This window comes from Fundulus heteroclitus, chromosome 11 (genome assembly GCF_011125445.2).
Source record: "Fundulus heteroclitus isolate FHET01 chromosome 11, MU-UCD_Fhet_4.1, whole genome shotgun sequence".
Classification (NCBI taxonomy): domain Eukaryota; kingdom Metazoa; phylum Chordata; class Actinopteri; order Cyprinodontiformes; family Fundulidae; genus Fundulus; species Fundulus heteroclitus.
In genome coordinates this window covers 19,465,888-19,488,987 of record NC_046371.1, presented here as the reverse complement: position 1 = coordinate 19,488,987, position 23,100 = coordinate 19,465,888, and the positions used below count along the sequence as shown (strand labels likewise).

Genomic DNA, 23,100 nt, shown 5'->3' with positions numbered 1-23,100 from the left:
ACCACCATAGCACCCATTTATTTCATATAGTAACTATTTTTGATCATCGTGTTCAACTATGAATTTGTATTCTAAAATGTTTAACATGCTTTAAGCCGCCTATTTTGTCATTTAGCCCAAAAGAAGAACATTAGCGATGTTTATTCAACATATTTTCAGCCCCTGATAGTTACGTACACTTTCTAAAAAAGAGCTTAAATGTGTCAAATGACTGTGCGATAATTATTAAACATAATAGGAAATGGGGTTTCTAGGGCGCCCTTCATTGCGTCACATAATATAACTAAATGTTTATGCAGAGCTTGCCCATGATTATATGTATGCCCCCTAAGCCCCAATAACAAATCTTTTACGTTGATGATCATTTTACATGATGATCATTTTACATTCTGCATTGATGCAACTTATTTTACAGTCATAGTGAGTTGACAGTGAACTAAATTGACTTTGTGACTGAAGGTTTTTCTGTTGATAATTGTTATTTGACTTCCAAAGTTATTGTGTTTATTGAACACGGAAAATAACGGGGTGCTTCACAGAGTGTTAAATTGATCCTCAAGATTTTTTCTTGGATTTAATCGAAGTTGTTTTAATAGTGAAACCAATACATTTCCAGGTCTGGCAATATGTTTTCCTGCTGAATATAAAATAATTAGAAGTTTGTCATAATCCCGAAAATTAAGATTAATACAACAGTGCAGATTGCAGATGACATATTTTATTGAATACAAATAAAATGCATTTATTTTATAATGAATTCAAACATGATAGCCACATTGTTTTATACTGCTCTTCAAAAAAGGTAAAGTACAGCTTTTTAAGATGCTAGATGAAGAAATTTGAAGTTTACAAGTGACTCCACTTTTCCTCCTGCAAACAATAAAATAATTATAGATTGAAATAATTCACTCCAGCTTGTGGTCCAATCATGAGACATTTCAGCCGTAGTTCCCAACTTTGATAATCAGCATCAACATTATATGTTGGTAATTTCCTTATTTATGAGTTACATTTTATACTATAAAATCAATATTTTTTTATTTATGTTTCAATGTTTGGTTGTGAAAGGCACCGCAACACGGGGGGCCCACCCAGGGTGCCATTCATGCAAGAACCGCCACTGCATCTTCCTCAGTAACAGAATATGAAGTAGTTCCGGTTAAAATAATCATTGAAAATATTCCTAAAATGGAAATCCTTTTATTTATAGTCCCTTGTATATTTAGGTTTTATTTGTATAATATAATATTTGTTTGATATAGCAAACAAATAGCTTGCGGTCCAATCATGAGACATTTCAGCCGTAGTTTCCAACATTGATAATCAGCATCAACGTTCTATGTTGGTAATTTCCTTATTTATGAGTTACATTTTATACTATAAAATCAATGTTTTTTATTTATGTTTCAATGTTTGGTTGTGAAAGGCACCGCAACACGAGGGGCCCACCCAGGGTGCCATTCATGCAAGAACCGCCACTGCATCTTCCTCAGTAACAGAATATGAAGTGGTTCCGGTTAAAATAATCATTGAAAATTTTCCTAAAATGGAAATCCTTTTATTTATAGTCCCCTGTATATTTAGGTTTTATTTGTATAATATAATATTTGTTTGATATAGCCAACAAACGAATGGATAATGATATTATTCGGAATATATGAGGCGAATATTAAACTAGTTATGATAATAGGAAGTGACCGTGGAACGCAGCGTAATTGAAAAGGTAAAGATCGCGGCTGTGTGTATTGCAGATGAAAACCGCGCCCCCGGCTGCCAGTGTGCGCAGCGCGTCTCCTCAGGGTGGCCAGGCCAGGTCACAAGTTTCCAGGAACGGCCCCTGAGCGCAATCACACACTCACGGCATGGAGGGCGGTTCCTAAACCCAGGAGATCGAGGCGAATGTTCTGCTCGAAACGAAAGCTTTTACCGAGTCAAAGGTTCCTCGGAGCTGCCGCCCTGTGAGAGCCAACAGGTGGGATGACAAATCAGACCCCGCACGCCAACGGCATGCAGGCGCTCCGGAAGGAGCACCTGTACAAGGTGCTGGTCATCGGAGACCTCGGCGTCGGGAAGACCTCCATCATCAGGCGCTACGTTCACCAGACTTTCTCCAGCAACTACAGGGCCACGATCGGAGTGGACTTCGCCCTGAAGGTCTTGAACTGGGACTCGGAGACTGTCCGGCTCCAGCTGTGGGACATTGCAGGTGGGACATTTAAGCAGGCTGATTGTGAGATGCGCCTGAAAACATAAGAGCAGTGCGGGGGGAGCCAGGAAACCCAGCTGAGAGAAGGGGGACGTGTGTGGCACGCCTTTTATGGTCTGACTGCAGGCTGTTTTTCGCACAATAAAACGAGTAAGAACAAGGGAAGCTTTGGAACCGACAAAATGTTTAGAAACGCCATCTCATTTCCTGGAGTGAAGCTGATTGTTTGGGTAGATAGCCCTTATCTTCGAACTTGCATGTGGTCGCCCTTGTTAAGTTATGAAAGACAACTTAAATATGCGCAGTCATGAGGGAAGCTGCTGTCTGTAAAGTAGACCAGCACATTGTTCCTTAGGTATGATGCTACATCATGTGATCAGGTCCATGTGAGGGAGATTTAAAGGCCAGTCACAGGAATGTCATTGCAGCCTAAAAAAAAAAGTAAAAAAAAAAAACAAGTGCAGACTTTGCATTGGCTTGAGTGATTTAAGTCACATTTAGAGTTCATTGGAAACGGATTCACACCTCTTTAAATATCCTCTTTGTAATGTTGCAATCACAAGGCTTGATGTCTGTTATTGGTATTTCACCTGGTGGATCAACATATCATAGTGCATATTTGTAAAGTGAAGGGGAACTTATACATGGTTTAGAAAAATGTGTGACAAACAAACCTTACAATTAGCATTGGGTCATTTTGTTTTCTTCCGCCTCATTTACTGTGGCACCCCTAAATAAAGCCCATTACAACTTGGAGACTAGAAGATTAGTGGGCAAACAGCATCGCACAGGCCACGGAACACATCAGACAGATCAGGGAGAAGACTAGAGAAGACGAAGGGTTAGGTTATAAAACAATATTCTAAGCTTTCAACATCTCACTGATGTTTAATACACCGTCAGGACATTAATAGCGGATGGCAGGGCTGCAAACCTTCTCGCCTGAACTGACAGGCCTAGCAAATGGAGCACTAATCAGAAAAGCAGTCAAGAGCTGCAGAGATCCATGGCTCATGCGGGAGACTCTGTTGACAGGATGACTGTTGGTCATGTGCTCCTCAAATCTGGAAAAATTAAAATAATTTTGAATGACGAGTCCCATTTAAGGTTTGCCTCAACCCATGTAGGAGGTACAGTACATAAGACACATGGAGAAAGGTTCTTTGGTCGAATTGGACTTTTTGCCCTAACTGCAAAATAATGTTTCTAGCAGAAAACTATTTCTCTGCACACCACCCCGAACACAGCGGCTTGACACCGAAACGGAGAAGTTCAATGCAGGAGCGTGGCTTTAACTACAAAGGCAGCACGCTTTGTGAGTGCTTTTCACAAAGCCTGCTGCTTCTGACAGAGAAACTCTGACAGAGAAACTGGTCAGAGTTGACCGGAGGATAGATGGAGCTACAGGCCAATGCTGGAAGAAAAAGACTTAAGACCAGTAGCACAACAACCTGAGAGTCTAAGTTTACAGGACCACACCATATATACTAATTCTTGTAGTATTCCATAAATCAAGTCATGAGAGATGGTGACAAATGACGGTGTGTCAAGTGATTTGCGTGACGTCTGTGTGTGTCTGTGACTGCTGTCACGCCACTGCAGACAAGGCCGCCTTATGAGTAAAACAATTGTCTTGGATAAAAGGAGGAAGTTGCTCATCCATTGAGAGAGTTTGTCCTCTTGCTCATAATGAGCAAAAAAAAAAAAAAAAATGCCAGTCTGCAAAGCTAAACACGCTAACTCACCTTTAATGTTTCTGAAGAGTTCTCCAGTTATCAGCAAACTGGATGCAAGCTTACCACCTCAGCTGCGTACCAATAAATGCATTAATGCTGTACATCCTAAAGGGAATGTCAACCACCTTGACGTATGGCACTAATTTTTAGAAAATATTGATAACTAAAGTCAACTGCTACCTACAGACAAGAAACCTGCTGCTTTTTCAGAGCAGGAACAAATGGACGCATTGACGGTTTTAATTGCAACGTGATGGTAAGACGGTAGGAATGTGTTGTTTCATGGAAATGCTGGGACAGCTGACAAGAGTCTTACCGCCAGCTGCCGTAGATAGACTGCTGGGAAAAGAAATGCAGAACACAATGAAAACGCCTCATCATAAGCGATGCCCTGGAATGCTGCAGTCCTGATGAATGAGGCTCCCTCTGTCTGTGTATGTTCTCGCCACAGGTCAGGAACGGTTCGGGAACATGACGCGGGTGTACTACCGCGAAGCCATGGGCGCCTTCATTGTGTTCGACGTGACGCGGCCCACCACCTTCGAGGCTGTCATCAAGTGGAAGGAGGACCTGGATTCGAAAGTGATGTTGGCAAATGGACAGAGCATCGCTACGGTGCTGCTGGCGAACAAGTGTGACCAGGGGAGGGAATTGAGTAACAACGGCATCAAAATGGAGCAGTTCTGCAAGGATCATGGCTTTGTTGGGTGGTTTGAGACCTCAGCTAAGGTGAGACTTCCCAATACTTTGGGTTTTCTTGTTTGATATTTGTGTCCTTGCCATTTGAACACCAATTCATCATTTCACTTTCAAAGGTGGAAGGTTGATTTCACAAAATAAGCCATGCACAAACCACATGTAACCACGTGTTTTTACAGGAAACCAGCTGAAAAGTCGTCTTGCGCTTCAGAAGCAATTACCTGGTGATTGTCAATGAACCATCCAACCAATGTTTGTTGCAAGCAAAATATATGGTGCTTTGCAAAAGTATGAGCTCTTTTTTTGTTGGATTTTTGCCCGTTCTTCTTTGCAAACATGGCTCACGCTCATTGAGACTGGTTGAAGCATCAGATATCAAGTCTAACCATAGATTTTCAACTGAGTTTAGGTCTGGATTTTGACTAGGGCTTTCCAACAAACGTAAATGCTTTGATCTAAACTTGGGATGTTCAAAATGCAGCCCAGGGGGTATATGTGCGGCCCTGGGCTGATGTTGTGCATCCCCAAAGTGCAGTTCAAGGATGATTTGGCCAGTGGTAGGTGGTTAATGTAGACTTTTTATTTTTAATACATTGATTTTAATATCGGAAGATAATTTTATAAGTTAAAATTATCATACAATTAAAGTAAATGTTAGGTGCAACAAAGCCATTCATCATTCATCTCTTCTCTTTCATTTCATGGCAAATAGGACCACTCTGATAGATGCTCTGAGGTCTTCAAAGAGATCAGTATTTATAATGAAATGTAATTACAGGCAGGTGGTGGACCCTGTTAACCAATTAGTTGAAATTGAAGAGAAATAGTTGCACTGGATTTAACTTAGTGTTATCACAATTAAAAGAGCTGAATACCAATGCAAACCACACTGAGATTTTTATTTCTAAAAAGCTTTTAAAACCAATGCATATTTTTTCTTGCACTTCCCTGCATTACATGCTATATCAAGCTGGTCTTTCACATGCAATCCCAATAAACTATGCATGTTGCAACGCTGTAATACTTTACCAAAGCACCTTAAGCTAATTATGTTTTAGACTACCCTTGTTGATAAGGCTGAATATGAGGCATCAAATGATCTGGAAAAACTGTAGCTTATGAATGAATGAATAATTTATTGATTAAATGTAAATACAAACATGTGTAAATTTATCTATCTATCTATCTATCTATCTATCTATCTATCTATCTATCTATCTATCTATCTATCTATCTATCTATCTATCTATCTATCTATCTATCTATCTATCTATCTATCTATCTATCTATCTATCTATCTATCTATCTATCTATCTATCTATCTATATTCCATTCTGATTATGTCTCAGAAGGGGTATGAAATTAAATGAAACTTATTTATTCATACCTCTTATTCTTCCTATAGTCCTAAACACCAAAAATCTTCCTTATTCCTACTTTACTTATGAGTCCATACTACTGCAAAGCCCATGAAGTAAGCAAATTAATCAATATACTGTGTATGTGCAATATACCTACGCACAATCAGACACCTTTTACCTTCATCCCACAGCCCACACTACTATAACTTAGTTTTCTCCAAATTTAAGGACAATATGTTTTTTGTCAAATCAGGTTTTTAGTTTATTCACCTTTTGGAGAGATATCATCCAAAAGCTAGGACTATTTTTGTCATCTGCAAACTCAAAGAAATGTATACTTTTGAATTACTTTTACATATGTCATTTATGAAGAGAATGAACAGTGAACAGACCATCACAAGCAATGTCCAAGCATGACGACAGATAATCACACATTTTCACAAATTGTTGCCTGCTACTTGAATAGCTCTTCATCCACTCCAGAACCAGCCCTCGTATACCATGATGCTCTAATTTCATGATTAACGTATTGTGATCAAGTGTGTGCAATTATTTTTTTTTTTTCGATCATCAGACCCATTGCAAACTTATTTTTATCCATGGAGCTGGTGATTTCCTCTATTTGTTCCAGGAGTGCCAGTGCTATAGATCTCTGTGGCCTAAATCCATATTGAATTTGAGAAAGTTTTTTGTGCTTATCTATAAAATTTTCCAGTCTGTTTAATAGTTTTTCTAGAATCTTGGAAAACTGTTGAGGTAGAGAAATAAGCCTATAGTTTATAAATTGGTGTGTGTCTTATCAACGCATGGTAAGCTTTAGGCTTAGTGAAATAAACTCCATCAGGATCTTGTCATTCTTATAAGATTCAGTCAGCCTTGCAAGGGAAGAAGATTGTGATGTAAAAATAGGACTTGATTTCAGATTTAGTACCCAAGTAATTTATGTTATTAAGTTAAATGATAGATTATGTAGCAAAGCACACACACTTGTTAAGATTTTTTCCCCCTTACTACTCTTACTGTGATGAGGATAGGACAAAGCTGATTTCCTGAATAGTCATTACAAATTGTGGTGTTTTTTTGAAGTTTCTAATTTCATACCACCTGTTTCTAATAAGTGAAATGCACTTTTATTAAAATCTGATTTGAACTTTTACCAAGCAACTACATTTTTGAATAATTATTTATATAAATGTAAACTGTCCAGGTTATGAAAAGGTTTGGTCTTAGAGTAAAAATGTAAATAGCATGACTAATAATTGCCATATTCTGACTCTAGCTAGTTAAGGAGGGCTCTGTTATCTTTTTAGTGATTTAGTGATTCATGTCTTTGTGCTCTTTATCATGTGAAGCATAATTGAAAATAACCAATGAATAGTGCTGTGAAAAAAAATCTGTCTCTTTACAGAGTTCTTATGTTTTTGCTTACATGTTTCAAACAAACATTGTCTGAGTAAATAACACATTTTTCAAAAACTGATTTTGTTTAATATGGAGTATAAGTATCCAAAAAGCCTGGTCGTATTTTAAAAAACAAAAACAAACAAACCAAAAAAAAAAAGGTTATTGCCCTTAAACTTGTAACTGGTACATCCTTACAGCAACAAGTGCCACCAGTCTTCAGTCATTTGCAATAATTAGCATAAAGTCTTTTACATTGCTGTGGCCCACTGCCTCGTGCTGAACTGTTTTTAATTCAACCAGATTAGATGGTTTTTGAGCACAAACAACCTGTTTAGTGTCATTCCACAGCATCTCAATCACATTTAAATCCAAACTTTAAATAAGCCATGAACTGATGGCTAGACATTCTCCTTCAGTTTTTTCAGGTAGAAAGCAGAATCATGGTTCCATTATTTACAAGTTATTCAGGTGCTGAAGAAGGCCACAACCCAACGAGCACCATGCACAGCACAGGTTATGAGGATCCTTTTTCTAAAATGTTTCTAATATTCGTTTCCTAGATCTACTGGGACACGTGCCTTCCAAAAAGTTCCACTTTTGTCTCATCAGGCCACATACTGTAGCCTTCAACAGTGAGCAATTTGTATTCCACGTCGGTTCCTTCAGTCGGCGACAAACCTCCATACAGAGCCAAGTGGAATTTCATATCCATATGAAAGCTGCCTTTATGAAGTTGATGTAACTGGCAGGTGCACAGAAACTCCTTTAACGCACCGAGCTCGCCTTTTCAGTCAAAGTCGAATAATGGGATTCAGACGCATTTTCAGCTTTGTCCTTAAGCTTTTACAAAGTTACACAACCTTAACTGATGACACAGGGATTTAAAGTTTACTTCACCTGGTGATACCGTAAAGTGACATCAAAAATATTTGAAACAGAATTAATGTTTTATAGGTTAGTAAAATCTCAGGGAACTGAAACATGTTGTAGTTTTACTTGAGATGTGCATAGATCCTAATAATAATGTGAACAATATTTTTTTTGTTGAAGTTTAGCATACTGACTTGCCAAACATTAATTTTTCTTTTGGCAATGCCCTCGGTTTAATGTGACGCGCTGCAGGACTTACGCAGGTCTTTAAATGGAACCAACGTTGGCTTCATTCACACATCCTCTGGTGACACCGACGTGTTGGAGTGTGCCGCCTTTCTTCTGGCACCAGGGCTCTACATTCTGAAAGGCCAAAGTTCACAATGAGTCTGTTCTCAAGAAATACACTTTTTACAAACAGATGTGCACGTCCTTTTTTGCAGCAGCATTTAAAACCTATATTTAGTCCATACAGGTGTTTTTGGGATGTATACCGATTAAACAAATTGGTGGCATTTGAGAAATAACTTGGTGGAACAATTTAGATACTTTTTTTTTTTTTACATTTTCATTAGAATTCGTTTGTTGAAATTCTTAGAAATGTTTAATTTCAATACATTAGGTAAGTTTTAAATAGTAATCACTAGACAAAATTTGTCAAATTTAAATTGATTATTAAGATCATTTTACTCAATTTAATCACCCCCAAAAAGTTGTTCAAGGGTCTCGCTAATGTGTATTATTTTATATTAATTTTAAGCAGAAGAAGCCAATAGTTGTCAATGTATATTTTATTATTCAAATGTAAATAGAAAAACCCCTCACAATCAAATTTATTTATTTTCCTGTGTATATGTATTTTATCTCTCTGGTATATACTATATGTCCTAATGTAAAAAAGTTTTACAAAAAGAAATACATTTATTTCATAACAGCATATTTCATTTTGGTTTTTATCTATAACCCTTATCATATGTTATTTTTATCTGTATTTGTGTATTTGTATCATGTTGAATTTATGGACCCTAGAAGGAGTAACTCTAGGCAACTGCAACTATTGAGAATCCAAATAAAAGAAAGGCCGCCTAAGAAATGTTCTTAATCCAGACTTCAAAAAAAGAACTAAATGTAAAATCTATAAACTCTGATCAATACCAAATTAAGTGTGAACCAGCTTCCAGCATCGAGGTAGCTTACTGATAGAAAGATACTGTGTTTCTCATAGTTACACAAAAGTCCAATTCAGCAATTTGAAAATATTTCCTGTTGCAGGAAAAAAAAAGTCATGACATGAAAACTAAAGAAGCGTCACTAATGATTTTTAGGTGGGTAAAACTGTTTCAAAACCACAGTTACCAAGGTAAAAGCTCTGGTCTGCTGATTGGTTTTGAATTAAAGTAATTTGGTCATGTTTTGCATTTTTGTTTAAAATCTTTCTGATACCATGATATTGTGAGAAGTGATGCATTTTTACCGTAGGTATTACCATGAGCATCTCATTATTGGGCATAGCAAACATATTAGTTTGATTAAAACTACCCTCCTACGTTTATGTTTATTGCATCCAGCAATTATTGTGTCTGTAATATGACTTCCTTATTAGCCCAGTATTAGTCGGGACAGAAATAGAGCTCCATTATTGCTTAATCCGTTTCAAACGTATAATATTTATGTTTTAGGACAACCTCAACATCAGCGATGCTGCAAACTTCCTGGTCAAGCACATCATGGCCACAGAGAATGACATCCTGAGGTCCGTGGTGCCAGACACCATCTCCCCTCAGATGGACTCCAGCAGGCAGATGAGCTGCTCCGGCTGCTTCAAATAATGAAAGGAGGGAGGAAAGGATGAAAGGACATGCGAGGGCAGAGGCAGGATAAAGACTACGAGGGTCAGACGATCTTCCAAAGGAAAATCCTACGTAGTATTCAGGATGGAACGGTATGAAGTCGCTGGTCCACTCAGTCAAACTGTTGCTGGTGTTGTGATGATCAAAGTTAACGTTGACACCAAAGCTAGGCCCTCCTATTTTTAGAGTGCCTTTTGAAATGTGGTCACAATGTGTTTCTGGAGATCTCTGGTGACACCAATGTCGAAGCTGTTTGTATAATACAACAGAAAGCATATCCAAGAGTAAGTAACCCCCATGTTCCCAAGACTATCTTCTTTCTTCTCACTGCAGTTTACTTTGAATGGAAATGATAACTTCTTTACGTTTCTGAAGAAAACAAAACCTATTTTTTTTTTGTTAAAGTAACTCATTAATCCTCTGTTTACTCTAAAAAGGTATAGAGAAAAATCCTTTGAGACTGTGAGCTTTCTTTAATGTTATGCTAACAAGGCAAATGGAGGGCTGTGGACCACTTTGAGTGAAGCACACGCATTTTTATTATGATTTTAAGTTATTTACAGAGTGCTTGTGTGAGTATTTTTATGTTGCATGTAGAGCTTGGAAAATATAACCGCCACTCGACTGTGAGAATAATTTAATTTTGGATTTTAAATAAGAACGCGGTTTTATTTATAGTAACAGCCTGGTTGGACTATGCCAACGTGAAGTGATAAAACATCCCGGAGTTATGGCTGCTGCAACAGTTAAAGGTCTGAGGGACGTTTCAGAGACGATCATTCCCCTTTCCATCGCAGCTGAATAAAGCGCGATTGTGTGACAGGTTTGCAAACCGCATGAAGTTTTATTGATCTTAATGTTGTAAGATGAACACACTTCAATTCGTCCACCAAAACCTCAGTATCCATGGTAACAGGAGTCTTTTTATGGGGTTTGCTCTACCATCTATGTAGAGCTGTTTCTCACTGTGCCATGCACACAAACACACTAAAGAACCCATAAAGGCTCTGCATGTCCTCTCTCCTACTCAGTGGCTTTGTTGTTTCACTTTTTTTTTTGTTCACGTCTTCCTTTATGAATTTAAAGGTTATTTCAGCATTTCAGAGGCTTGCTAGTACTAGTAGGCTGTATCTTGTGCACCAAGCCAGGATTTGCCTTTTACTTCTTACCGTTTACAGGATTCTAACCTCGTGTTAACTCTAGGTAAATATCAGCAAAATGCCACATCTGACCAAGATTTAGAAAAACAAAAAGCTCAATCATCCAGAGTTATTGGCATCCCAGGTAAAGATGTGCAAAAAGCCTTAATATAAATCCAGCTTTTATTGCAGTTGCAAGATCGCACACTGAGATATTTAGCAAAATCCAAGTGTATTTTTTGAGTATATTTATTGAACGAGTCAATATGAAAAAAATTGTAAAATAAAATTCCTAAGTCACAAGAGCTACGTTTGTCTTCACCTACAACTTGCAGAAAGAAGGACCCTTATGCATTCCTCTTCCTAAAATCTCTCTAGACCAGGGATGTCCAAAGTGTGGCTCTAGGGCCATTTGCGGGCATCTGAATAATTTTGTGTGGTCCCCATATGCGGTTCAGAAGTGCTACCAACTTGTCGCTCCAGCAAAAGGAGATGAAGATGGTCACATTTTTGTAATTTTTTTTAGGACACTATTTTTAATTATAAGTTGATATTTTCCTAAATGGAAAATGTTCGGTGCAACAAAACAAAGTATTTTTGTTCTATTAGCTGTTTTTTGTGTGTTTTTGTTTTTGTTACGACAAGCTGAATTTAAGTCATCAATTATCAAATTATCATTTTTTAAATTGAAATATAAAAAAAATGAATTGATACTATTAGATTGCTTTGCAATATTTTGAGAGATTTCCGCCAAGAAGTTGATTCAAGCAAGACAAGAATCAAGAAGCTTTATTTGTCATTGTGTTACCATATTGGAATTTAGATTAGGCAGACACTGGACCAGAATGCACATGAGTACACATAGCATATATATATATATATATATATATATATATATATATATATCTCTAATAAAATGTTGATTGTACTGTCCCACAAAAACACTGCCTGAGCGACTTGAGTGTGCATATAGTCTTTAACAGGTTATGGGCTTATTTTTAGGTAAAAAAGATGGCAGTCTATAATACATAATTAAACATAACATAATTATGTATTCCTAATTTAAAGGTGCATAGCCATGTTTTTTGTCTTTTTTTTATTTTTATGTCAGTAGCTCACTCTGGTTGCATACAAAGTTTTTATGAAAGATTATCACGTCCTGCTGGCATATTAGTTGTTATTTTGGTGTCTTATGCTTTGTTTTTGCTCAATTTGTTAGTAAATAAAGCCTTTCGTGTTTATTTATGATTTTAACGGAAGTACGTACTGCGCAGACGCAACAGAGGTTGGAGCAAGGAAGCAGCTAACGGCTATTAGCATCTCCAGGCGAAACAATGAAGAATGCTCCGATCGCCGCTTTACTGCGAGGCATTTCAGAGGGTCAGGCTCGGTCCGGCATTATTTAATTTAGATTTATTTTTTGATTTGATTTATTATTTAGGCACACAGTTACGAGAGCCACGTCTGTTTATATCTGCTAATCGAGCCCGGTGCTGGGGCTATGTTTATCCACATAAAGGACCGTCAAACATTACCTGGATTGAGGCTTGGTGTATATAACCTTATTTTATCATAATCAACGGTTGTTGGTCTTTTATTAAGCATATAACATGGCTACATAACTTCTAATGTTTTTTGACACTGATCAAGACGTTTGTTTCCATAAATTTGTCAGCAGAATCAAACATCTTGGTTGAGCGAAAATAATTCTAAACCTAAATATGTCATGAGTTTTATTCTAGGCTGTGTGATATTACGAACACAACCGGTGTGCAATAATATTGAGAAATGTTGTAGTAACGATATGGCTTGTGATAAATAAACAATTAAAATGTGTTCTTGTCTTTCTGCTTTGGAGTCATAGCTAACAGACCCGAGACTATAGGCATCTATCCAGATACTGGGGGGGAAAAAAATCATAATTTCCATCTCAGAAACATATTTTCAATGAAAAACCTCCTTCTAGCCGAAGGCTATTATTTTTGTATTAAAACAATATAGCTTTAGTTTCTTAGCGACTTTAGCACCTCTTTACCGTGCGTCACAAACTCTATTACAGTCATAGAGAGCCTGAATGTGTACTTGACAAACATTTATTGCAGTCTAATCACTTGTTTGTGGTGCACATGGTCTACAGTGATATTTTAACAATGATATTTTGAAATATAAAGTGCAGGCCTAGTTTGAATAATTTTGGAGCTAACTGTAACTGTTTTCTTGAAGCCATTTCTTATCATGCTTGAATGCTGTATTCTCTTATCATGCCCATTTTGAGAAGTAGTTAAGTCTGTGTCACATCATATTTATAACACTTGTTTAATTATGTATTCCTAATCTATAAAATGCTCCTATATCTATATTTTATGTACAATTTATGAAGACTGTTAGAGATCCATATACCAATAGGGCAATACGTTAAATTATGATTTAATAACAATGACCATTCTCCCACTAAGTGTATGTTTACATATTAAAAGTTGTTTTCTAAAATTGTCAGGGTGAGATACATGTAATTGTGTCAACATCCTTATTTGTAAAATTTAGCAATAGTGTGTGAGCATGCCAGATTTAAGGAATGCCCTTTCCACAGGGAAGTTTCACAGGATGAAGGTGTGACTCGTGAGCCAATGTGATATCAGCGTACGATGGTGTGAAAAAGTGTTTCGCGATTTCTTATATTTTTGCATGTTTGTCACAAAGAAGTGTTTCAGAACATCAAACATTTTAAATTAAGGTTTTCATTATTTAGGGAGAAAAAGCACCCAAATATTGTTGGTTTCATCTTGATGGTCAGACATTCCCACTTCAGGATTTTTTTTTGGTAAACAGCAGAATTCATGGTTCCTTTTTTCACAGCAAGTCTTCCAGGTTCTGTGGTAGCAGAACAGGCCCAGACCATCACACTACCACCACCAGATTTAACTGTTGGCGTGATGTTCTTTTTCTTGAATGTTACTTTTACGTCAGATGTAATGGGACACACGTTCCGAAAAGTTCAACTTTCGTCTCATCAGTCCACAGAATAATTTCCCAAAAATCTTGAGGAACATCAAGATGCATTCTGGAAAAACTGAGACAAGCCTTGATGTTGTTTAGGCTCAGCAGTGGTTTTCGTCTTTCATCTCTACCATGCAGGCCATTTTTGTCCAGTCTCTTTCTTATGGAGGAGCCATGAACTTCAATCTTAACTGCGAAAAGTGAGGCCTGCAGTTCTTTGGATGTTGTTGTGGGGTCTGTTGTTGTGTGACTTCTTTGATGAGTCATCATGGCTCTTTTGGGAGTCTCAAATCATTAGAAATGGCTTTGTAACCCTTTCCATAATGATAGAGCTCAACTATTTCCTGTCTCGTTTGTTCCTGTGTTTCTTTGGGTCTCGACATGATGTCCAGCTTTTGAGGAGCTTTTGTTTTACTTCACTTTGTTAGGCAGGTCCTCTGGAAGTGATTTCTTGATTGAGAACAGGTGTGGCAGTAATCGGGGTGTGGTTACTGCCACCTGGGCGTGGCTAGAGAAGGCGAACTCGGGTGTAATAAACCACAGCTAAGTTATGTTTTTACACAGGTCCATGTAGGTTTGGATTTTTTCCCCCTTAATGGTGAAAGCCTTAATTTAAAAACTGTATTTTGTTTTTACCTGTATTGTCTTTGACTAATATTCAAATTTGTTTGATGCTCTGAAACACTTGAGTGTGACAAACATGCAAAAACATAAGAAATCAGGGAGGGAGCAAACACATTTTCACAGCACTGTACTGCGATTTTTAATAAAGCACAGGGGATTCCTTTGCGAGAAATCATTTCCTAATGTGTTTCATGGTTCAACGGACATATTTGCTCATCTACGGCTGATTATACCACTGTTGAGTTTGTACTTATTCATTGTGTGGTTAAACGAGAAGGCAAAATGAACCAGTTTCACACATAACGTGCTTGCTATTCTTCAGGCACATTATGTAATAAAACACTAGAGCCCTTTGAAACTACTTATCTGTTAACCTAGGAAAAACAGTTTTTTTATTTTTTTATTTACTGAAGCAGAGCACTGCAGTTCACCTTAAGGGTCAGTGAGGGAAATTACCAGGTTTTATTAGTTTAGGCTGGAAAATGTGTGCGTTTGTATGCGTCTGTTCAGAAGGATCCAGGACTCTCAGGTCACTCATTAGGTAGACACATGACTGGATTATTCTCTGCATGAAGGATTAGATTTGGTCATCTGCCTTTGGCTCCAGTTAAAACTTCCCTGCCAACATGTGTAAAATGGGCCTGTGGAGGCAGTATACAGCCTGAAAAGTAGAAAGGATTCTCTATAGCTCCGACATTGGGAAGATAATTGCCCAAATCGTGCTCAGGTATGTCAGTGTTCAGTGCTTGTGCACAAAATCACAAAATGTCATTATATTTTGGAAACTACTTTAGTCGAGCACATGAGCAAGCCCAATTGGACTCCTAATGTGGATCCTAGCTGGTTGATAAATAATAAGAATAAAATGAGCAACATAGATCGGGGCCAGTTGGATAAGCATTATACTGGGAAACACTTGCCCACTTTGCACCAAAAGGAATCCCAAAACAAACCCATAGTTAACATTGGGCTAGTGTGAAACCCAGGTGCAATCTCTCACATACACCTTTTGTTTAAAAAAGTGAAAGCAATGATTTGTTAAAGCCAGACTAAGAAACACCAAGAGAATGATGGTGAAATACAACCAAATTAAATTAAAATGTTAATTTCTAGTTTAAATGAGCTCTTGGAACAAGTTCTCAAAATTTTGGGCTGTTAATTCAACAACAGTTGGCTCAGGTTTAGCCAGTCTTTGTTTGGGATTATGCACCCAGTATATCCTGCTATCTGTGGTTCTCACGGTTTGCCAGGAACCACCTACAGCAAATGCCCAGAAATGCAGAAAGAGAGAGGAGATTAGAGGCTCAAATGTACAAAAAATATGTAAAAGGAAGGTATCCAGATAAACCAAGCTTGTACACAACTAAGGCATATCGTTTTATCAACTGTTAATATGGAAAGAAAGTTTGATTACAATTGCTTTGTTCACATTTGGTCAACCCCTATCTTGTGTTGGCCAAAATAATGTTTATCTTGCCTACAAAAACTTGTGGGAATTGACATGTTTACTGGTTTTGTATTTCCTCTTTTAAAAGACTTAGCTTTAACTTCCAGTAATTGGTCCTGTAGAGCCATCTGTTGTCAAGTTGAAGAAATTACAGGATTTTGGTGACTTCACTATAAAACGTTTTTTTTTTTGTTTTGTTTTTTTGTTTTTATAACAGATTAGTACCAGGATTACTTGTGCTCTGGTTAGACTCCAGCTTGAGCAATATTTAGTTCACCAAGAAACAGAAAAAAAAAATGTTGGGCATCTTGTATGAACAGAAACAGTTCAGTCAGGAGAGAGACAAGATCCTCCACTTAGTCACATGTTTCATCGGGGAAAGTACCGCTCTCACTGATGTTACTTTTTTTCTTCTTTTTTGAATCAATGTGAAGACTGCATTTACAGTTACCACACTGTTTATACAGTGGGGCAGCAAAATCTGGGCTGCTTATCTCACTTTCACTGAGACAGATAAGAACGTGTGAGAATGACCAACATTTCTGTGAATAGCAAAAGGTTTACTAGTATTTTGGTGAACATCAGACTTTGTTTTCACATGAATCTGCTAATAGATAAAAAGCTTTGCAGAAAAACAGGGGAGAGTGATAAAGAAAATAACCATTAGGAAAAAGTGACTAAAAGACTTGTTTGTCTTGCAACAAATGTTAAGAGATCTAAAGGGGTATTTTATGTGGGTATAAACCATAAAAAAATAAGGTATCTTGTCAGACACGAAGTGATGTCTGATCTACAAATGTATGTTGTTTTTGATCTACCTGCATTTTCTATATTGCTTGTATACTGGGATCTATCGGGTTTCAAAATACACAAACTACACAATTAAGTTACTTTTGTCATCAAGTCACTGTAGTGAACAGACCCTGCCAGATTTAACTTTTTTCTCTCTATAACTCCTTATCTTAAACTACCTTAAAATATCCTTAATGGACCACTTGGATTAACCAAAACACAGGTGACATTGAGAAACTGCCATGTATCGCTAATTGTATCACTCTGAAGCGTGAAGCCCAACAGAAGTGTCATCTGGGAGACTGTTAATATGCATAAAAATATTTATTTGAATAATCCTATTTTGTTAATTTAGAATTGTGTTGTTGTTGTTTTTTTGTAAATTCATGACTAAGTAGTGATTAAAGTGTTAAACTCTGAAAGGCAATGTATTTTTTTATTTTTTTTATCAGAGTGAGAAGATGTTTGAAAGCCTGAATACAACACAATACCCAGCAAAGGGATAGTATTTTATCTACAAGGTTTGTTTGTTTGCGTTTCTGGGTTTTCTGAAATGGCACACACTTCCCAAAGTCCGCTTTTGATTTTCAGCTGCTGTTGAGGGCTCCTGGATAGAAACTCATGTGTCTAGGTGGTTGGGAAACTCTGAATACCTCTGTGCTTGCTTTCCCCCCTCCCAAACCTTTTCCCGACAAATCAACTGAGAGTTCTTGGCAGTGAAACCCTTTCTTTAACATCCCAAGGGAGGAGTACACATCTATCAGAGATTTAAAGTTAAACCTTCAACGAGATTAGATATTATTATGAAAGGGCATTTTCTTTATTACCCTGTAGAGGTAGTGCACGTAGAACTAGTGTTAGGTCTGTTTCTTTATAGTTAGTTCAAAAGAAACAAAAGATGCTGAGTGTGTGTGCAGTAATACATATGATCATTCTTTTTGATTGAAAAATAAGTCCTAATTCTGTGAAATAAACAGAATCTCTTTTGCTTTCTTAAATTTGCAATAAAGATCGCTCACTAGGGTACCACTCAACAGGTAAGTATAAATAAGTTGTCCTTCAGACATGTTTTTGATTGTGTGAGTCTGATTAAGTCTACTAAGACTACAGTACTGTTTTTTTTTTTTTTCTTCTATACTCGGTAATCCCCTGACCATCTTGGGGTGAACTGCCCAGTGTCTATAGGTGTCCTCAAGCGATCAAATAATAGCAAAATGAATCAGAAAGTAGGTTTGACTGCTGTCAGCTGGAGCCACTGTGAGCATTCACCATGTGAAGGCTAGTGATTAATGTCATTATCAGTTGTTTAGTCAAATCTGTAGCAGTGGTTCCTAGGTTTCATCTTTATTGTCATTGCAACATACATTCCAATGAAACTTGTCCTCTGTATTTAACCCATCCCTTGAGGAGCAGTGGGCCACCACTGTGCAGCGCCCAGGGAGCATTCTGGGGCTAAAGGTCAGGCTCAGGGTCACAGAGTGGCTACTCCCCCCAGTAGTTCACTTTATGTTGCATCTTTGAGCAACAGCAACTCATGATTGAATCTCTCAACATGTCAGAAAGGATCAATGGCTGCATTAACCTACATTCACCAATAACACTGTGCACACTGATGGATTTCACATGTAAAGCAGTGTTACCAAGGATTATTCAGCTCTACAGCATCATACTGACTATAATGTCATTAGGCACGGAGCACTGCAAAAACGGAACTAGAAATAAGTAAAATGTTCTTAAAATCAGTGTATTTGTCTTTGATTTGAGCAGGTAAACAAGATGATTTGCCAATGGAATAAGATTTTTGCACTTAAAATGTGAACAATCATCTCCATCATCTTATTTCAAGTGCAGGATGTGTAATTATCTTATTTTAAGGGTCAAAATACTCATTCCATTGGCAGATAATTTTATTTACCTGCTCAAATCAAGGATAAATACACTAACTTCAAGAACATTTTACTTATTTTTAGATGCGGTTTTGCAGTGAGGAAACAAGGTTAATTATAGTGAAACATTTGATCACAAGTTATTTTGTATATATATTTGACCTAAACCTGTTAAAGTACAAAAACAAAGAGCACAAAAATGCAAAAGCGAGAGGGTCATTTAGCTGACATGAATAGGAGAAACTTGAGTAAGGATGTTTGGCCCCTAGAGGGCGATCCGCACCACAGTGATTATGAAGTAGTGTGAGAGTCGAGTTTAGAGTTTGTGCTTTGTTTGTCTGCTCATAAGTATTGCAACCAATAGAAAAAAGTCATCCATTCACCACAAATATCAATATACATATAACAAAAATCACGACATGCACATACTGATGAAGGAAATCAACACAGACAACATCTGGTTAAAAACATGATTCGTTTAAAATATAAAAACACACGGGGAAGAACATACTGAGGTAAAAAGAATATAAGAAAGCAAACCTGTACATGATTAACAGCAAATGAAGACGAGAGTTTAAATACATCAGTAGATAGGAACAACAAATGGCAATAGATAACCTAAAAGATACAGATGAAGAAGAGGGAATGAAATACCTTGGTATCAAATTAAGTTGAATCTAATTAACCAGTACATTAAGCATAGTTTGTTGACTTGATTTATGTCAGTGATTTAAATAAAGGTGTTTAAGATAATCACTTACAAGCAATACTTTCAACTACTGCAGGATGTGTCACAAATCTCAGTGTTTTTCCTCAGCTAGTCTTCATACTAAATAGGAAAGTGGGCATAGGTTCTCTACTAAAGCCTCCTAATGAATTAAAACGTTGCCAAAGTGCATGTTCTTCAGAAATAAGTTTCTTTTAGAGTTGAAAGAAGCGAGATCTGTGTAGTTAGGTGTTTATCGATTCACAACTCTGAGATGTCCGTGATCACTAAAAGAGCTTTGTCATTGTGGTCGGCTGAGGCAAGGAGACCACAATGACAGGCAGAAAGAGGAGAGTCAAACTGTCCAAAAGGTAAACATAGCACACTGCATCAAGTCTGTTTTTGGAGGGCTTTGTGGTTCTGGTGGAAAATGCAGCGATGTGCCGGAGTCTGTGTCAGAAAGCCTTACAAACACTGCCTGGAAGAAAGACATTTTCCTGTAACTACCTGAGACTCGTGTTGTAGCAACGCTTTATAAGTCTTGAAGTGCATTAGTATAGAGGCAATGTTTTAGTCATGCTGAGGTACTGTTATGGAACTAAAGAGCACATGAGGTAATATCCCAATTCACAGCGTTTAGGATATTTTACAGTAGGCCTATCCATCTATCCATTTTCTATGGATGGGGCTGGGCTACCTATGTCCAGCAGTCATTGGGCGTCAGATGGGGTACAGGTTACCAGTCCATCACAGGGCAACATAGAGACATACAAGATAAGCAACAATGCATGTACACACCTAGTGCCTTAGAGTAACCAATTAACCAGCAGTCATGCTTTTGGATTATGGGAGAAAGCCTGGCTACCCAGAGAAAATCCATGCATGTGCAGGGAGAACATGCAAACTCCCGGGTTGAACCCAAGGTTTTCTTGCTGCAAGACAACTGTGCAACCAACTTCCTCACTGTCAAGCCCTAAATTTAGAGTAACTTGCAAAAATCCTCTATCATTTCTTTATGTTTTGCTTCTAAGCAGCCACACTTTCTTTAAATGCTTTTTAAAGTGGTGTTTAATAAGAGTTCTGGAGGCTGTTTGAGGACCTTTGAAAATTATTCTTTACACTGCTGGATTTTTGTTTTTCACCCATTACATTAAACCCTTTCAGTGCAGTGTTTTGTTGTTTGGGTCTTCTCTAAATGGCACCCTGGGCTGCAAACAAATGTCCATTAAAGTCGGGAAGCCCAATCTGTCTTTCCTAGATGAATAGATGGATGACTTTAAGCTGGTTGTGAGCAAAGTAAGGATTAAAAAAGTTAGGACCAAATCATAAGCTTCCAATCAATTTAACATCATTGGCTACCAACGCTATACAACAATATATCTTGTACAGTGTGCACAAAACTGTAAGTGTTTCCCATTCCCATTGGTTAATCGTATAAATAGGTAGTAGAAAAATCATTTACAGACAACTAAAAGATAAAATCCATGATTCCTCTGATCCCATGAACCATTCAAGCCCAAAAAAGGGCAAATGAACCAGTTTTGTTGCAATTCATAACAAATCAATATTGCAAACAGATCTTTAGGATGTTTTGTTAAAGAAAGCCTGTCAAAAATCAACAAAAGTTTCCATGATTTTCACAGATCTTATGAAAAATACTGAAGTTAGTACAGTTTTATACATTTTTAAACATTACATCATTGGCTCAAATCTTAATCTAAAGCAGATTAATCATCTGAAGTATGATGTCTTTGTAGAATTTCCCCTCCTAATTTTAAATATATTGTTCATTTGGTCAAAAAATTTTTTTTTAAGATTGGCTGGTGTTTTCTTATTTATCATAAACATCTTCGTGATTTGTTTCTTTTTTTAAGCACGGGAAAACTACATAGAAAATTCCTGAGAAAAAAAGTCCAAAGAAATATGAATCACTTTGAAAGATTAAAATATAGCATTGCTTCTTGGAGGCAAGGTATGAAATCATTATTTAAAAAACCATGGCTAAGTGCTACACATGCACACCGACCAATGTTTTTTAGGCTCATTTTACAAGGCCACCGGCACCCAAATCACAGTCAAATGATCTGTAATCAATGTAGAACCATGTCCAGGTTTGGATTGTGTGTGTGTGTGTGTGTGTGTGTGTGTGTGTAATTGGGTGACATGCTTGTTTCAACCTAAGGTTCAACCTGACACCAAAAAAGTATTAAAAAAAAACATCCTCCCCCCCCAAAAAAAATAGAATAAAGGTTTTATAAATCTCAAACTGCATTTTAAAGAGTCCAGCTCAAAATTGAACAGTCTAAGTATTATAGATGTTGAATTAGCAATAGAAAACACTCTGGATTCTATAAAAGGCTGAGAAATAGCCCTTTAGCTCAGTGCCAGATCAAGATCTTGAATCAGAAATCAACTTCAGCATCACAAGCCAGCTGCAGTGTCATATTTTCTTACAGCGCTTACTCTATGCACAAAAGCAGATGTGCACACAGTCCATTTTGAATCCACATGCATTTAAACAAGAAAAAAAATGTTCCCTAAGAATTTGTGCCTACCCCTGATAGAATGGCACCCTGTACATTGATTGATGTTTGCAGCAATGAAGTGAAATATGGCGTCAAATTAAAGTTTGGAAATGTAAGTAAAACAACTCACTGTGAGCCCTTCAGTATATGCTTGGATTATTAAGAGAACAAGATAAATAAGTAACAACAAATGTAAAGGATCTGCTGATCAGAGCAAATCTCGTCATTTCCGGAGTGTCCTTGTAAAACAGAATCACCGGGCATTTCCGTACTTCAGTCACAGTGCGTAGAAAAGTCCTAGTATACCATTGGTCACCAGAACCTGCGTCGCTGTGAGTTTGCTTCATCATGCCTTCAGTTTGTATCCTGCATCTCTGTTTGGGTCAAATGTATCTTAAGATGCTGCATTCTGGGGATGTGGTCCATGAGACAGGAGTTCATCTATTTGAGGAAACAGGGAGGAGATAGGGCAGTCTGAGGAGGTGCAACTGGCCAACACCTGCAGCTGCTCTGGCTGAAGGTTTGCTTCGCTGTAGACCTTCCGACACAGGGTGCTGACAGTGTGACACGTTTCCATTTTCCTTTGGTTCAGCTGGTTCCTCTCCATGATCAGTTTCTCCCTCTCCGTCTTCTGTAACAAACATTTGCAGAAAGCACAGCCCGGTTGACAAGCAGCTGATTTAAAAAAAAAAAAAAAAAGGAATTAGCTAATGAAAAAAGAAGACGTGTCTCACCAGCTTGTTGATTTCACACTGCAGATTATATATGCAGTCCAGCTTTCTTTTGCGGCAACGCTGAGCCGCAAGGCGGTTTTTGCTGCGCCGTCTGATATCGTGGACAAAGTCCAGTTGTTCTTGG

The 23,100-nt window shown here is 37.5% G+C and overlaps 1 protein-coding gene across 1 annotated transcript; it reads left to right on the top strand.

Annotated features, from left to right (window-relative positions):
* Positions 1-1,720: 1,720 nt before the first annotated feature.
* rab38b (RAB38b, member of RAS oncogene family) lies at positions 1,721-11,541 on the top strand. Its single transcript, XM_036143065.1, has 3 exons — positions 1,721-2,206; positions 4,394-4,671; positions 9,956-11,541. The coding sequence occupies exons 1-3, from the start codon at positions 1,978-1,980 to the stop codon at positions 10,103-10,105; spliced, it is 657 nt and encodes a 218-aa protein (XP_035998958.1). The 5' UTR covers positions 1,721-1,977; the 3' UTR covers positions 10,106-11,541.
* The last annotated feature ends 11,559 nt before the right edge of the window (positions 11,542-23,100 follow it).